This window comes from Talpa occidentalis, unplaced genomic scaffold (genome assembly GCF_014898055.3).
Source record: "Talpa occidentalis isolate TD23 unplaced genomic scaffold, MPIMG_talOcc4v2.1 talOcc4.15, whole genome shotgun sequence".
Taxonomy (NCBI): Eukaryota; Metazoa; Chordata; class Mammalia; order Eulipotyphla; family Talpidae; genus Talpa; species Talpa occidentalis.
In genome coordinates this window covers 31409858-31424165 of record NW_023601543.1, presented here as the reverse complement: position 1 = coordinate 31424165, position 14308 = coordinate 31409858, and the positions used below count along the sequence as shown (strand labels likewise).

Sequence of the window (14308 nt, the reverse complement as noted above, 5' to 3'; positions counted from 1 at the left end):
ACAAAGATTTTAAATCTTCAAATATTGAAACTAGAAATATGAAAATTGCAACTCTTGGATAGTCCGGGAAACAATGTGTGCATAGAGAACTAGTGTTCAAATAACAAAGAATATGAGGTAAAATGTTAACAATAGGTGGGTTGGGCTGAAAGGTATATGGGTGTTTGTTACACTTTGCTCATGCTGGCAACTTTCCTTTAAGTCTAAAATTATTTCTGAAGTTTCAGGTAAAATAAAGGGACAGGAACTGGCAGTGATATAAGTGGAAATGAACAGAGTACTTGGAAATTAAAAAAGTGGGGGTGGCGCAAGGGGTTGAGAGGCAGCCTATGGGGTTATGCTTGGCCACTGCAGCACGAGTTCGATCCCCGGCTGGCCAGGGGGCTGCCCACATGGTGCAGCAGACCTCTCTTGACTCGCCTGCTGCTCCCCTCAGCAGTGTACTTCGGTCAATCCGCCTGCCTGTTCCTCACTCTGTCTCTGGTGAGTCCTCTCACCCCCCGCACCTCTGGCCTGTACCCCAGTTCTCGTATGCATAAATAAATCTTTAAAAAAAACGCAGGGGTGCATGGTGGTTGTCCCCTTCTTTTCAGCTATAAAAGCAAAACTGTAAACCAGTTATGAATTTTTGTAAATCTTTTCTTCCTTCTGAGTTACCCTTGGAAATATAACTAACTGCTGGTCTATTTCTCCTTTCCTTGTGCAGATTTTGTTTTCCCTGTCCCTGACACCACAAGCATAGTACTGTCCCAACCTATCCAAACCTGCACAGAGATCAGATGGGGGAACTCATCTGTAGTTCTTCTGGACCAGTCATTTTCTGTTGACCTTGCTGGCAAATGCTCTCTGATCTTATTACCTCCTAGAATTGCATCTTTAATTTTTGTCCTATTCAGTGAGGAATTCTCACTAAGATCAGTGATCAAATGATTCATTGTAAATGACATATCTGGCTTGGCAAAGAGGTCCAAGTAGAGGTCATTATCATGGTACATTCTAGGAGGGGAAAACTGCAAAGTATGCCATTTTGGAAATCCTCAAAATTCCAGAGTTGAAAGGAATGGGTCAATTTTACAATGTGTGTCTGTTTGTGAAATTTCAGTTCTTACAGCGTTGCTAAAAGTAAACATCCAATAATAAAACTAATCACATGTTCCAGTTGAAAGTCATTTTTTATTATTGTTATTATCAGCAGCAGCATCATTATCATTAGCACAAACTAAATTCACTAATAAAAGAAAACAAAATAAATCCCAAAGGCATGTGTCTTGTTGACAGTGAGCCAATAACAACATTATCTTCATGTATAAGGGACAGCACCCTGAGGATAAAGACCATATCACAGCTTGATAATCAATTCAGCCAACATTATTGAGCACCTAGGCACAATGGAAAATTTCAAAATGCAGACAAGAATCCCTGCTTTCAAGTTTGTAGTCTAATAGGCTTTGAAGCACACCAAGAATACAGGCCCACATAATATCATAATGGAATCAGTATCATGTATGAAGTGTGGAAGGAGGGGGCATCACAAGGAACTAATGTCACATTCAGTTGTAGGATATCTGAAGAGGCTGCATAGAGAAGGTGGCATCTGAGTTGGGCTTTGAGGAACGAGAAGGATTTTGGCAGACTGGCATATGCAGCTGGAGAGAGTAGTGTGGACCAAACAAAACAGGGCAATGGAAAAGTTCGAGATGTGTCTGGGGAGGCAACAGTCCAGTTTGGTTAATGCATGGGATCTGTGTAAGTGGGAAAGGTATGATGAAATGCTGCAGGGCATTGGGAACACACTGCATGGCTCTGAATGACAGGGTAGGATTTCTGATCTTTAATTTATGTCACAGGAACTATATTTATCCACAGCAATAAAATAGGCAATTACTTGTGAAGAGATATGATCAAATCACTACCAGGTTTCTTAGGGAAACCCAAGTGGTTTCTAGGCAATGTTATTGCCTTGCTATCAAAAACGTCCCAGCAGATACCACCAAGCAACCTATAGTAATTTTTCTATTCTGCATGCAACTAAATCTTTCCTCGAAGTCTATTCTTTCTATCCATCCAGGGACCACACCTCTTCCCACTCCCAATTCCAGCCCCACCAGCTCTTGCAGCACCACATCAGTTGAGGCAAATCTACTTGAAGATGTCCAGCCACCACTGCCACCCTAAAACTAGGACCCATGTGGCCTTGACAGGTGAGAGTAGGGGTAGTGGTAGCGGTAGTAAACAATGTTATGGAAACGTAGCTATTGTTGAAGTTCTGTGGACTCCCCAACCAAGTCCAGCTTGGGTCTTTGAAACCGGACTTCGTGGGCTTTCACTTAGTTGGGGCTGGAGGACAACTGGAGGGATCCCAGAACTCACGGTGCCTAATCAAGGTCATTTTTCAGGCTTCCTCTTATTGCCAAAGAATTTCTGCAAGAAATAACATTTGAGCTGGGTTCTAAGTTCTTTAAAGACTTCCTGGGTCTGAGGCTGTTGAAGTTGTGGACAGACAGGGGTGGTTTTCTCTTTCTGACTGGTGGTTAGGAGCTTCTCCCGTCAATGACAGTTCAGAGATGCTAAGGGATGAGCCAAAGAAGTAAGCTATTTAGACCAACCTAGGAAGGCTTAAAAGAACAAAGTGGCCACAACCATACTTCCTGCAGCTAGTCTTTCCACTCTTTTCTGGAATGGGACCTCCTCTGCAGGAAGTCATGGATAGCAGTAGTGATGCCCCAAGTCACGCTGGATCTCAGGATGACCAGGGAGCCACCGCGGTAGATCAGGAATACTTTTCGACCCCGAGTGTCCCACACGTCCTGGACTGAGGCCCACAGGCTTGGCATACTCTGCCAGCCAACATGGGACTGCATATTGGCAACGAGCACAATCAAAGGATACAGAACTAAGCAGGTGATCGATCCATTGACAACCCCAGATGCCAAGGCAGGGACCCAATGAGGCAGGCCTTGCTTTGCCAAGCCATCTTGGATGGGGTCCTTGAAGGAGAAATAGAGAGCACTCCCCAGGCTGTTCCTGACAAGGACAGGCCAGAACCCACGATAGTAGCCCAGCGACAGCCGCCCCCAAAGCCCATAGGAATTGAATTCCTTGAGAATGCTGAACGTGCTGGGGAAGCGAGCTTGTTTGCGGCCATCCTGGAGCACATTTTGCACCCTCTCAAAAGGGCTGAGCATCACAGCCTCCACCACACCAGACATGAGCCCTGCAGCCCAGCGGTGTCCGAGGGAGTGTGGTCCAACTGGGGAGAGAAAGCACAGCAGGCTATCGTAAGTCCCAAACAGTAGAGTCCCTTGCAGTGTCTTGGAGAGAAGTGGCGGGTAGATTCCCCGGAAGAAGTATTGAGGGCCTTCACGACAAAGCTGTCTCACAGCCTCTGACACCGCGACAGCATGGATCTGTTGCCGGAACACAACCTTATAGATAGGAAAGGTCAGGACAGTAGACATGAAGTTGGAGACGGCTCCGAGGGCATAGGCTTGGGTGTGCCAGCTACTCTTTCCTGAGGCCTCTGCTCGTGTCCTGTGCTGAAGCTCCTTCCCAGGAGGGGGGTTCTGTTCCTCCATGCTGAAGACAACTGACAAGAGGAGGACAAAGAGGTCAGACCATTAGATCTCCTTGTGAGCATTGTCATTTCTTACTTAGAAACAGAGTCCCAAGATCAGAACTCCAGGGAAACAAGCGACTCAGCTGGTTTCTCAGAAAGAGTCACACTCCTAAGGAAGAATTCATTAAATAACATTCAAAGCAAGACAGTTGGTTTTTCTGGACTGAGTCATCACGCTAGTGTTTTGCTGACACAGCAACTTTTCCGATATTCTAAGAAAGTTTAAAAGTGAAATCAAGGAAGGCAGCTCTAAAACCTATTGCCTTTAACTCTCACCACACCACACGGCATTTTGCATTCGAGATACTGCTAGAATAATAGGCTGCTATTGTCTCTCCAAGCAGCAGTACTATCTTGGAAAAGCAGCAAGGCATTCCAGAGTGGTAATCCAATACTCTTAGGAAGCTGGGGAGCATGGACTCTCCCTCTTCCACCTTTCTGCAGATTCCTGATGATGTCATGGATGTTTCATGGCAACACCCCGCTCCCTCTCCCAGCTGAGGAATAGAAAGAATAGCTGTTCAGTACCAAAACGCTCGGCACCTGGCAATTTCCAAGTCTAACCTCAGAGACCTGTAGCTGTAAAGTCGAGCAGGGCCAGATCATTCTTTGTGGTTGACACCTGGCCTGCGTCTCATAGGATGTTCAGCTGCACCTTGGCCTCTGTACTCACTGGATGCCAGAGGCGCCAGTTGTCACCTACCCAACTATAATAACCAAAAATATCTCCGGACACTGCCATATGTCCCCAGAGAGGGGGAAAATAGCCCCTGGCTTAGAACAACTGCATGAGAAGGAAGAGGCAGTACAAGAACTGAAAACTATTGCTTCCACTCCAGGTGGGGTCATAGGAGAAGTAACAGGGCAAGTAGGGTGCATAAAGGAAATATGGGATCAAGAAGAAATGAGTGCTCACTGCACGTCTGACAAACAGGGAGTTTGCTGGGAAAGAAATTGGGGCTCCCCTGGGTTGAGGACAGGGCGTGCGCTTCAGGGGGAGATGGTGGGACCAGGAGAGGAAGCACAGAGCTGTTTGCTGAGGGGAAGGAAAGCAGGGGAAGAGGCACAATGACCAGGCAGGCTACTGCCATCCACATTGACAGGAAGCCTGCTCAAAGCTGCAGGCCCAGAGGTTCCCATGGGACCGGGGCTGTGTGGTTCCAGGGGAGGGCTTGAGAGGCCTCTAGTTCTGGGAGCAGTTGACGGCCTGCTCAGCTAGGGACAGAGGGCTGCAGGCTGAGGTCCCAGGGAACAGCAGAAGCCAGGCACTGCAAGAAGCCCACTGCAGCCTCCCCTGGGCTGCCACACCCAGAGCCTGCCTTGAAGTGCTTCTCCTTCCAGAACCACCCCTATCAGCTCCTCCCTGGCAACTGGCTCCTGCTCCACCCATGACCCACAACTTGATCTTACATCCCCCCCTCCCCTGGAGCCAGGCTCATCTCTTGGTGGAGGGGAGTGGAGGCTCAGCCTCCTGTGCTCTGCATCAACCTCCCCAGTCTGGCTCTCCTTCCCTTCACCCCTGGCCAGGCGGGGAGTGGAGACCCCTCTGCTCTGAACCTCTAGCTGGGACCTGGCCAGGGGCAAAGGCTCAGAAGGCCACTTTGCCTTCCCTCTTTAGTACTTCTGGGCCCTCTGTTTCTCCAGATCCAACTCCAGGCAAGAGGCAGCTCCACTCAGGCCTCCACAGCCACAAGGCCCCCAATGTCCCATGGTTCCCCTACCAAAGGACTTCTTCCCCAACTTTGACTTGCACCTAAATAAGGATGGGCCATGAGGACAGTGTTTGTCCCTTCTTCTACCTCAGAGTATATTAATGTCCCGTTTCCTCTCCCCTCTCCCGTTTTCCTGAATAGCCTAGAAACTTGTATTGAGGGACTAACTTAAGGCAGGCTGACTCAGCAGAAAGAAAACGGCTAGGATTTTGAAGACCAACGTTAAAGTGCCAGTTCTGTTATCAATTTCCTGTGTAGCCTTGAGAAATCCACTGACCTCTTATAACCTCATCCATCTTAGGTATAAAAATGAGCAGAGTGGAATGCTCTGGGCATCTCCATAACATGCACGTCACAGGGAGTTGACATGGTAGAGGGGACTTGGGTCAAACTTTAATAGAGGAATTGTGCTTTCCCACCACACCCCAGAGTCCTTCCATTTTTGCCCATCATTTTCTGAAACTAAAGGTGAACAGTAATTTAGAAATGCCTTACCTTAAGTACCTTATTCTTCCTATATTTTGGGGGGAGGAGTGAGGAGCTCCTTTTCCCCTTCTCTGTCATGTATTTTTCTATTAAGATGCCCAGCTTTGGGGGCAGAGAGATCTGAGATTGAATTCTGCCTCCACCACTTGCCATTTGTGTTACCTTAGGTAAGTTAAGATACTTCATTCAGTCTTGATTTCTACAGCTACAAGGTAGGGGCAACAGACCTCCCTCAAAAGGTTTTTGCAAAGATTCATACAATAAAATGCAATCAAATGGTAGTGCATGCATGGCATGGTGGCTTCAATAAAAAGTATTTTTTTAAAAAGGTGTTTCCCGGGGCCTCCCTGGTGGCGAAAGGGGTTAGGACCCAACCCAGGAAGCTGTCTGCAGCCTCTGCAGCATGAGTTTGATCCCCGGCCAGGGAGCAAACCACATGGTGCAGCAGACCTCTCCTGACTCGCCCACTGCTCCCCTCAGCAGTGTATTTCAGTCTGCCTGTTCTGTTCCCCACTCTGTCTCTGGTGATACTCTCACCCCCACACCTCTGGACTGTACCCCAGTTCTTGTATGCATAAATAAATCTTTTTTTGTTTTAAAGAAGGTGCTTCCAGACCTCATCCGCTGTCTCCAAGGAGCTCGTGCTCCTGTGGGGCATTCTCAGGCTAACCAGAGCCAGATGAAGAGGGAGGGCGGAAGGAATCCTAAGTTCACATGGAGGCAGGGAAGACCTTTCTTCTGTGAATGCAAAGGTATCATTGGAACAATCCTGGACAGTCTGGCTGCAGAACATGAATGCCAAAGGAGAGACCACAGAATGGGCTAGACTTGGCACTGAGCAGTTACCTCCTGTGCCCTGTGACGTGCCTCTTATGTTCACAGCCTAGTAAATGAGTCCGGGGGATCCCAGACTTTCCTGGCCAGATGGACAGCCTGTGTGAGCACCCCAGGACCCAGTTCACTGAGGGTAGCCCTTAGCCTTTCCTTTGGTCAGTTCACAAAGAAGAATTGGTCCTTCATTGCATGGCTGTGGGTTGACCACTGTGGAGCAAGAGATGAATTGGACTTGGTGCTGCCATTGAGGGCTTGGGGATCTAGCAAGAGAGACAGGTCAACAATGAGTTAATTTATCCTGGAAGACAAAATCAAGGCTGCCTTCATAAGGTCAGAGCAGAAAGTCGTGAGCCATTTATATCCGCCTGGGACAAAAGCCCTCAAAACAGTGCCTAGCACTGCTAGCTATGTAAATGCTATTGAACTGTTATAGAAGTGCTGCTGATGATGCTTTTATACAAATGTGTACGTGTATGAGTATATGCATATGCATATATGTACAAATGTGAGTTTGGGGGCTGCATTCATTTTATTTATTTTTCAAATAAGATTTATTTGGGGTCTCCCTGGTAGTGCAAGGGGTTAAACACAGCACTGTGAAGCTGTCTGCAGCCTCTGCTGCATGAGTTCTATTTCTGGCCAGCCAGGGAGTTACCCACATGGCACAGCAGACCTCTCCTGTCTCACCTGCTGCTCCCCTCAGCAGTGTATTTCAGTCAGTCTGCCTGTTCTGCTCCCCACTCGGTCTCTGGTGAATCCTCTCACACACACCCGCACCTCTGGCCTGTACCCTAGCTCTTGTATGCATAAATAAATAAATCTTTAAATAAAAAAGTAAATAAATAAGATTTATTTTTATTCATTATGCATTTAAATAATGTTTCTCTGAGGAGGTGCATCGGCCTTGATCCTTAACGGATGAGTAGACTCTGGTTAGGTAGAGGAGTGCGGGCAGGAATTTTGGGCTGAGGAGAAACCTAAAGCACAGAGGCCTAAGAGCATGTGTGGTGAGTGGGGCTGGACATAGGATGCAGAAAGGAGACAGAGCTGTGCTGACAGAGAGACGCCTGTCTAGAATGAGGCCATGTTTGTTTCCCCAACTGCAGTGCATTATAGTGCAAAGACACAGGCTGTGCAGTCAGACAGTCCCGGGTTTGAAAACCCTCCTACCACTTCCTAGCTTTATGACCTTGGCCAAGTCCCTTTATTTGTCTGAGCCTCAGTATCCTTGTCCATAAAATGATTGTGATGAAGGTCGCATATAAGACAAAAGACCATCAGTTGTTTAGCAGTTGCTCTGTCACTTCTATTAGTTGCATTTAAAATTAATGAGATCCTGGGCCTCCCTGGTGGCGCAGCGGTTGAGCGCTGGGTTGCGAAGCTGCCCGCGGCCTCTGCAGTGCCGGTTCGATCCCCGGCTGCTCCCCTGCCACCGGAGGAGGGTCCCACATGGTGCACAGACCTCTCCTGCCTCCTGCTGCTCCCCTCAGCAGTGTACTTCGGTCCTTCTGCCTGCTCTGCTCCCCACTCTGGATCTGGTGAATTCTCTCACCCTCCCGCGCTTCTGACTGTACCCAGTGCATGTATAAACAAACAAACAAACAAGCAAATAACTAAATAATACATGCCTCTTTAAAAAAAAAATGAGATCCCAGGAATGAAGGTAAGAATACAACTACATTGTTCGAAAGGCCGCTATCAGGCTAATGCACTGGGTCATCTACAGAGTGCATTTTAAATGGTTCGTTTGGAAGGTAGCAGGGAAGAGTAGTTAATGGGCTTTGGGGTTTTACAGCCCCAAACCTGGGTTGGTGTCCCAGGGCCACCTCTGGCAAGTACAGCCTTAGACACATTTTTCACTGCCCTGAAATTCAGTTTCCCTACCTGCAAAATGGGATAACAATGCCTATCTCAACAGGGAGGCTGAGAAGCCAAAATGAGGTACCAAATGGAAAGTTCCTGGCAGAGAAGGCAGGCAACCAAAAGGCAGCTGTAACTGTTTCAACTGAAAGCTTTATTTATCTATTAACTTTTAAACGTTTAAGGTTTCTCTGTTCAAATTGGAAAATGTGGTCTTATTAGAGCCCTGAATTGGAACACACCCCCACAGAGCAGGCCAGAGATCAGGGATGCTCTGAATCTGATCAGAGCCAGCTCAGTCCTCTCAGCCCCTCACTTTGTCCTAATGGACCAACCCAGACTCGTTTACATAATCCACATCCTCTCACTATTTCTGTGGATGCTCTCAAGATCTATCCTTTGTCCTGTTTGATCCCACCCCCCACCAGCTCCAGCTGTAGATCACCTAATTTGGTGAGAAACCACATTAAACACAGAACAAGAGTGCGGAGACTCGGGGTCAGACACCATGGTGCCAGGGAGCAGAAGCATGAGTCTGTAGTAACTCCAAGAGCTGCTGCCAGTCATCACCCCAGATTGGATGAGAAGCCTTGTCTCTACCGCTGTCTCTCCCACCTCCATCACATCCTACCCCCATGCGCACACACACTGTCAAATCCACAAGAGAAAGGTCACAGTCCCCACATGGAAGGGGCTTCAGCTCCAAATCTGGATTGAATCCTCCAAGAAACTCTAGGTACCGAGGTAAATAAGGCAGAAAGGGAGCAGGCGAAGGACTTTGGCAGGCTGAAAAACCCAGCGTCGTCAATGGAAGGGCATGAGACTGTGCATTGACTTCTGTACACCAGGAGTCAAGAGCAAGTCCTACAGAGACCTCGGAGCCACAGTCCATGCAAGGGAAGTGAGACCTGCTCTCCAAGAACCACAGTGGGGGGTGGGGAAGGAGGAAGAGAGCAGGTTTCCCAGTCACTGGCTTCACGGCCATTCACTAGGACAGCCCTGCATGCCGTTTCCATGGAGTTGCTCCTTCTCTGAGGCCAGGGATGCCAAATCCACCAAAGGAGAGGTCCCCTCAAGAGCTCACAGAAGGGCAACCTAGCAACCTGTCGTAGAGCCAGGAAATGAAAGCACTACATCAGCGGTAGAGAGCTGTGGTTCAGGTTTAGGTCAAATTGTGTTTCATTTCTCACACTCCTTTCTTAAGTACAGTTAAAGGAGGAAGAGGTCACCAAGAAAGATTGTACAGAGGGTTTTCTTAACCATTTTGGGTCACAGACGCCTTTTACAAATAGGGACTCTAAATAAGTATACAAAGTCCAAATTCTTTTGGCAACAATTCTTTGGTCCTTCAGGAAGGAACCTAGGTAAGAACTTCTACTCTGAGGTTAGATTTCATGACTGATAAGCTGTGGACAGAGGCATTGGCAGCAAGCCCATATTTCACTTGTTACCCCAGCAAGATGTAGTGTTTTGAACAGTGGTTGACAAACCTCCCTACTGCCCAGAATTAACTACAGCGCTGGTTCAAAATATAAGTCACACTCTCCAGCCCGGTCCCAGCAAATCAGAATGCCCCGGAGGTGGAGCTCAGGAAGCTGCATTTCTAACAAGCTCTCCAAAATCATTCTGAGGCAGCCAGCCTGGCACCCAACTTTGGTTAATAGCCTGACAGAGGCGGCAGAGAGACGTGGTCCACATTTTGGCCCCAACTTGTAATTTGAGGCAAGTCATTTCATCTCTCTGAGCCTTGGCCCCTTTAGGGAGTAAGCTGTAAAAAATATCTTACTTTTCACAAACATAAACAGGCAGGTTGTAGTGTAAAGAGAGAGGAAAAGTGCCCCAGTTTCTTCTTCTGCACAACGGGTACCATAAAAGTTGCCTACCCCTTCCCCCACCCCTCTCCTCACTGCCTCCCGCTTCGCTCCCTTCGGCCATCACACCCAGGCTGCTGCGGAGACATCTGAGACCACCTAGGCGAAAGCTCTCTCTAAGCAGCTGAGCGCGGCAAATAGTTGGCATTTGGAGAACAGGCTTGGATACAAAATTGGATGCCGATATTTATTTGCTGGGCGATGTGGGCGCCAGGCGAGCCTACCTCTGTGTCTCAGTTTCTTCCATCTCTCCAATGGCGATAACAGTCCTTGCTCACTAATTCTGTACAAGTCCCAGTGGGTCCACCCATCTCCACTTTGGCTGTTCTCCACTCCCCCTCAATCGGACAGAAGAGAGGAGCATTGACTAGGGGCAGCTTTTGAAAGCAACCGCGGAGACTTGGGGGGGGGGTGCTCTTAGCGCTGCACTTCGTACCCGGACAGCCTCAGTGCTAAAGTCCCCCTGTCCGTTAAATGGGCGTGCGGCCACGCCTTCAGCCGGCTGCCGGGGAGAACCGAGATGTCGGTGCAAGCGCATCTGCACGCACAAAGCGCTCGAGAAATGCTCTTTCCCCAGTCCCCGCTCGGCCAAGGTGAGGAACTCTTATTGTTCACTTCATTTCTGTCCCACCTCGTGTTTAAGGCATCCGGTCTCAAAGGGCAAAGGAGAGCCCAGGCGGAAGGAGAGAGGGTGACGGGGAAGCGGGGGGTAGAGGGGCCGGGAGCGCGGGGGATCAGGATACTCACGAGCAAAATGCGAATCCGCGGGGGTCCGTGCGTCCGAGGTGCACTTGACACCGCGCCGGCTCCCGCACCTGTGTGCCGCAGCCCCCGGCAGCCGGCTCCCCCCTTTTGCCAGCAATGGCCTCGAGGCGCGGGGCTGCTCGGGAGCCGCCCCCGCGCCCCGCTGATTGGCCGCGCCGACCCGCTCGTCACGCTCTTTTGTCTCAATGGGCCGAGGCTAGAAGCGGCGGCTGGGCGGGCGGGGTCGCTCGCCGCTGCCGTGGGAACCGCGCGGCCTGCGCTCCGTTACCCTTCGCGGGGTTGGCGCGCGGAGCTGCTCCATCTCGCGGCCCTGGTCGCTTAGCGGCCGAGACGGCATCATCCTTTCCCCTGGCAGGGCCTCGGAGGCCGGAAGCGGCCCCCGCGGTGGTCAATGCCCGAGCCTCTGCGGCCCACCAGCCCAGCGCGGACGAAGATCCGGAGCGCGACGACCGGACGCCGGCGGAGGAGGGGGAGCCACCCCAAGATGGGCTGCTCCCCGCTGGGGGAATCCGGAACGAAAGCCGGGGAAAGAGGGCCGTGACCCGGCTGCGCTGAGGGAGAACGTGCAGCCAGATGGGTAAGATCTGCCTGTGCGGAGAGGGGGCGCTTTCTGGGGTATGATCAGGGAGCAAGGGGGTGGGAATAGCCAGCTATCTGCCTTCAGCCCCTTTGCATCCTGTCGTCTCTTCGCGGGAAGGGATGTGTGGGCGTGCGTGTCCCACACCTGTTCTCTTTCTCCGTGGCAGACCACCAAAGAGCAACCCCAGCTGCGCTTCTGTGCGTCTGATTGCAGACCTGGTAAGCCGACGGTTTCCGGAGGAAAGGTGATTGGAGAGGGGAGTCCCTTTGGCTTGTATTAAGAATGTGGGAAGGAAACATTCCGCCTGGTTACAAGCGGAGCTGGTGGAGAGGAGGGATGAAGCTGCTTCTGACTTTTCCAGCCGTGGCCTCCACGATCGTGCAGTCTGGGCGCCGCGGAAGACTGGGATCGACAACTCAAGGTGGACCCAGTTCAACCCAGCCGGGGAGCGAGCTTCGTCCTGAGGACCTGTTGCAGGGGTTGGAAGTGCAATGAAGGCGCACACTTGTTTCCGAGCTCCTGTATGAATCTGAGAAATAACGGGGGTAACGTTGAAAAGGGTGTGTGTGAGACCTGAGACCCTGAGTTTCATGGAGATTTTATTCCTTCCCACGAACCTCCTTAGAATTGCCCCTGGCACTCTATTTTGAGATCCCAAATCGCCTGACCCACGATTTCACCTAGACTTCAAAGCAACAGTTTCACTCCTTCCTGGGGGACTGGCCAGAGGGGAGGATGTGGCTCTAAAAAAATGCCCTGCTAGCATAGGGACCCCGCTAGCTCCCAGAGGTTGTATTTGCCGCTTCCCTGCAGGGCACTTTTAGGAAACTGGGCAAATACGTTGTGCACTGCAGGGTGTTCAGGAAGGTAGAGAAAGCAACTTCAGACTGCCTCCCTGCCGTCCCTGTCCCTTCCTTATTGACCTTTTTCCCCTTTTCCTTACAGTTCCCGCTGAGACACAAAGAAGGCAGAACCTGGAAGATTGCTTTGGTGATTTCTCCTGCAGATTGAGCTTTTCTTAAAAAGTCTAAGCATCTTGTTATATTCAGAGACGGTCATCATCAGTCATGGCTAGCTTCATTGCACACATGGTAGTAGGTGGTGGCAGAATGAACCCGTGCCTCCGAGGCCCCTTTCCTTGTGGAGGTCCCTGGAGAGCAGTCTTGGGCCTTTAAGGGTCAACATGACTTGGAAAGATATGTGAAGTTGTTCTTGCGCAGGGTGGTGCCAGCCCAAGGGGGCGAAACAGAAAACTGCCTGGCCCAAGTCAGTGGGGTCCTGCCAGATCAGAACATATCTGAAGAGGAAAAGCTCAAGCCCTTGATGTAACACTTTCCCAGTACCTTCAAGGGCTGGGGGGGGGCGGTGTTTGGGGGGAAGGACATGCACTTGCCCCAGGAGGCCAACCCCAACCTAAGTGGGGCAAATGTCTTGCTCCTGATGAAATTGGTGTTTGGGGAGTCTGAAAGCAGTGGGACATTTCATAGAGAAAGTCTCCCTGTATATAATCCCTTTAGACATGTAGCTCCGGAGTGCTACTCAGGCAGGGTCAGAGTTGAGAAAAATACAATCCAGACTTGCCCACAACAGCTGCTTTTAGGGCCTGAGCTGAGTGGGGGACCTGAACATCAGGCTGGAGTGTCTTCTTGGGATGTATGCCAATGAGCAGCAGCCTCTTCCCAATTTCCTGGAGTTAATTGAGATGATAAGGGAGGAAAAGGATTGGGGTGACCCTTTTATGAACTACAAAAGATCTGAGCTAATCATGGAGAAGGCAACCAGCCTTGTGGCATTTCAGGGGCTCCAGCCAGCCCTGATCAGCAGTGCTGTCATGTGATGGAGATAGATGATACCTTGGGTGACTTGGGTGAAGATGTGACCCCGGTGTCTCTCCGGCCCTCCAGTTACATCTCTAGGTGTCCCTCCCCCAGATGTAGGATCAAATACTGGTCACCCAGTTCTGGTGGTCCATCTCCTTCCACCAGTGGGGATTCTGGCTATAAAAATAATGGTCCTAGGAAGACTTTTAGATGCAGGAGGCAAAAACACACAACTCACTATTTCTGTTGTGGTGGGGAGGGCCACTCAAAACCTGTGCCAACGAGAACAACAGGGCCCAGGTGTTTGAGAATCTGATCATTATCTTGAGGGAGCTGACACAGGGGGAGGTGGGGTCAAAAAGGTCCCTGGCCAACACAGTTACCCCTCCAACTCACAGAGTCACACTTTCGAAACCCAGCCCTAAGTGAACCCTTACCTGCATTCAGAGACTAGTGATGTGGAAAACAAAAGCGGGGGAGGCCGTAGGCTTCTGCCTGCCTGAATTCACAAAGTGGCTTTCACTGGGGAAGGGGAAGGGGAAGGGGTATTGGATACCAGCAAAGTGGAGAGAATAGCCTGATCCCTGCTCCTGCAACCTCTTTCATCTTCCTCTTCTGTGTGTGCGAATTTATGATTTTATTCTCTTTATGAAAAGAATATAACTCCCTTATGCCTCAAAAATGAAAGGAAAATACAAAAATTGAAGTACAAATTATCTGAACCTCACTACCCATGTATAACCACTGTCAGCCCTTTGACAAAT

General features: G+C 50.0%; 2 protein-coding genes across 2 annotated transcripts; one reads left to right on the top strand and one right to left on the bottom strand.

Moving 5' to 3' along the window:
• Window positions 1–1077: 1077 nt before the first annotated feature.
• On the bottom strand, window positions 1078–11224 carry SLC25A53 (solute carrier family 25 member 53). Its single transcript, XM_037512947.1, has 2 exons — window positions 11127–11224; window positions 1078–3586 (listed from the first exon to the last, which is right to left on the bottom strand). The coding sequence occupies exon 2, from the start codon at window positions 3573–3575 to the stop codon at window positions 2655–2657; it is 921 nt and encodes a 306-aa protein (XP_037368844.1). The 5' UTR covers window positions 3576–3586; window positions 11127–11224; the 3' UTR covers window positions 1078–2654.
• A 1596-nt stretch (window positions 11225–12820) lies between these two features.
• Window positions 12821–13969, top strand: ZCCHC18 (zinc finger CCHC-type containing 18; the record flags this gene model as incomplete). Its single annotated transcript, XM_037511611.2, is given in 8 exon segments — window positions 12821–12913; window positions 12916–13208; window positions 13210–13271; window positions 13274–13338; window positions 13340–13547; window positions 13550–13810; window positions 13813–13902; window positions 13905–13969. Coding segments are annotated over 8 exon segments (1137 nt in total), but the record flags the coding sequence as incomplete, so codon positions are not given.
• Between the last annotated feature and the right edge of the window lie 339 nt (window positions 13970–14308).